Source organism: Silene latifolia, chromosome Y (assembly GCF_048544455.1).
Source record: "Silene latifolia isolate original U9 population chromosome Y, ASM4854445v1, whole genome shotgun sequence".
NCBI lineage: Eukaryota > Viridiplantae > Streptophyta > Magnoliopsida > Caryophyllales > Caryophyllaceae > Silene > Silene latifolia.
This window is the reverse complement of record NC_133538.1, coordinates 277469306-277471068: the sequence shown is the minus strand read 5'-3', so window position 1 is coordinate 277471068 and position 1763 is coordinate 277469306. Positions and strand designations below refer to the sequence as shown.

The following is a 1763-nucleotide window of genomic DNA, read 5'->3' as shown; positions in this document are numbered from 1 at the left end:
CGAGTCCTTTGTCCATACGTTTTGAAGATAGTTTCGCCGTCCTGTCATGTGGTGTGATGCTCCACTGTCTATTAACCATTCTTTAGTAAGATTAACATTCATACATGTGAGCTTGTCACTACCTTCGGGACTTGTCATCAAAAGGCTCTGAATCCGCTCTATCTCCTCGACAGTGAAGGGCAAATTTTGTTTACATGTATCACTTTCCTTTGTCCCTGATGTACTCCCCACGGCATTCGCCTGAAAGTTGCTTTGCTGTCCTCTTTCTCCATTTGAATAACGTCCCATGCCGGGTCCACGACTGTTTCATCCTCGATGGCCGCGGCCTCTTTCTCTGCTTTTCGTGACATCATAGCCATGTTTGTCGTAGCAGCTATCTTCAGTGTGGTAGTACTTACCACAATAAGTACAATGTGGGGGTGCCACTTCTTCTTCTTCTTCTTCTTCTTCTAGTTCTTCGTCTTCCGTGTCCTGTTTTGAGTAATAACCTCTGCCTCTTCCCGCAACATAAGACCGTGTTGCCATGGCTGCTTCATTATTCTCTTCCTTCGTCTTAGTTATGCTGGAATGTCTTTCTTCATGTAATATCAAGGCATACGCGGGAGTGAGACATGTAATCAGGTCCTCCATCAACAGATTTGTACGAATCTGTCCATACAATCCCGTGTCTAGTCCTATCAAAAATTGATGGACCTTCTCCTCTTCTTGCTCCTTGGCTATCATAACTGGCGTGCCACAAGTGCAATTTGGAATCTTGCTATAATTTGCAAATTCATCCCAAATGGTCTTGACTTGAGTGTAGTACTCAACCACGGATTCTCGTCCTTGTTTGCATTCATTGAGTTCTCCCTTCAACTGGTGAACCCGTGGAGCATTGTCGATTGAATACCTATCCTTCAATTCATCCCAAACTTATGCTACCGTCAAGTTGAAAGCAATACTTGGGTGTAATTTTGGGTCAATAACGTTCCGTAACCATGCTTTCAACATGGCATTACATTGTCGCCAAGCCACCGACTCGAGACTGTCATCTCCTTTGTCCCCTGATGGCTTTTTTACCTTTCCTTTAACAAACCCTAGTTTGTTCTTCGCATCAAGACCATTCTTAACGGCGACTGGCCACAAGTCATAATTTTCGCCATTAAAAATGATTTGCGTGAGCGACAAATTAGGGTTATCCGATTGATGATGGTAAAGAGGAGAACTCATGGGAATGACTTTGAGTTTAGTATTTGTGCCATCTTCTCCTGCCATTGTGTTAATTTGATTTGAAAGAAAAAAAAACCTTGCTCACGATACCATGAAAACGTGAAACAAGAGATGAATTTGGTGAATGATTTCCTGTTATTAGAATCGTATTGCAAGAGGTTACATATATACGGCTACAAAGAGAGATACTGTATATACAACTTAGGAAACTAATTCCTAAAAATAAGGCTAGATGATATACTCCTACCTAAACTAATATATACGCCTTGTATAACAAGTATCTCATTATTTTCCGTATTAAATAATATCCGCTGTTATCCGATGATTTTTCTTATATGTTGGCAGCAATGATGGAACCCCGATTTTATAACTATGCTTCACCTGATCAGAACCAGTTGTCCATACTAACATCTACGACGAGATTAGCTGTGTTCGGCTCCTATGAACGATATTTGGTAGATGAAGCTTTTGCTAAATTCCCAAGGATGACTTTCAAAGTGTTCTCATCATCAAATTCCTTTGAACTACCGTAAGTAAATACATGCAAAATCAAA

General features: G+C 40.9%; 1 protein-coding gene across 1 annotated transcript; it reads right to left on the bottom strand.

Annotated features, from left to right (window-relative positions):
• Positions 1-306: 306 nt before the first annotated feature.
• On the bottom strand, positions 307-1254 carry LOC141630753 (uncharacterized). Its single transcript, XM_074443513.1, has 2 exons — positions 977-1254; positions 307-889 (listed from the first exon to the last, which is right to left on the bottom strand). The coding sequence occupies exons 1-2, from the start codon at positions 1252-1254 to the stop codon at positions 307-309; spliced, it is 861 nt and encodes a 286-aa protein (XP_074299614.1).
• Between the last annotated feature and the right edge of the window lie 509 nt (positions 1255-1763).

Bases quoted from the DNA above. Each gene is read 5' to 3' on its own strand.
- LOC141630753 (XM_074443513.1), bottom strand. From the start codon at position 1,254: ATGGCAGGAGAAGATGGCACAAATACTAAACTCAAAGTCATTCCCATG. The intron at 890-976 runs GTTACGGAACGT...ATTGAAGGATAG, and splicing joins AATGCCATGTTGAAAGCATG to GTATTCAATCGACAATGCTC.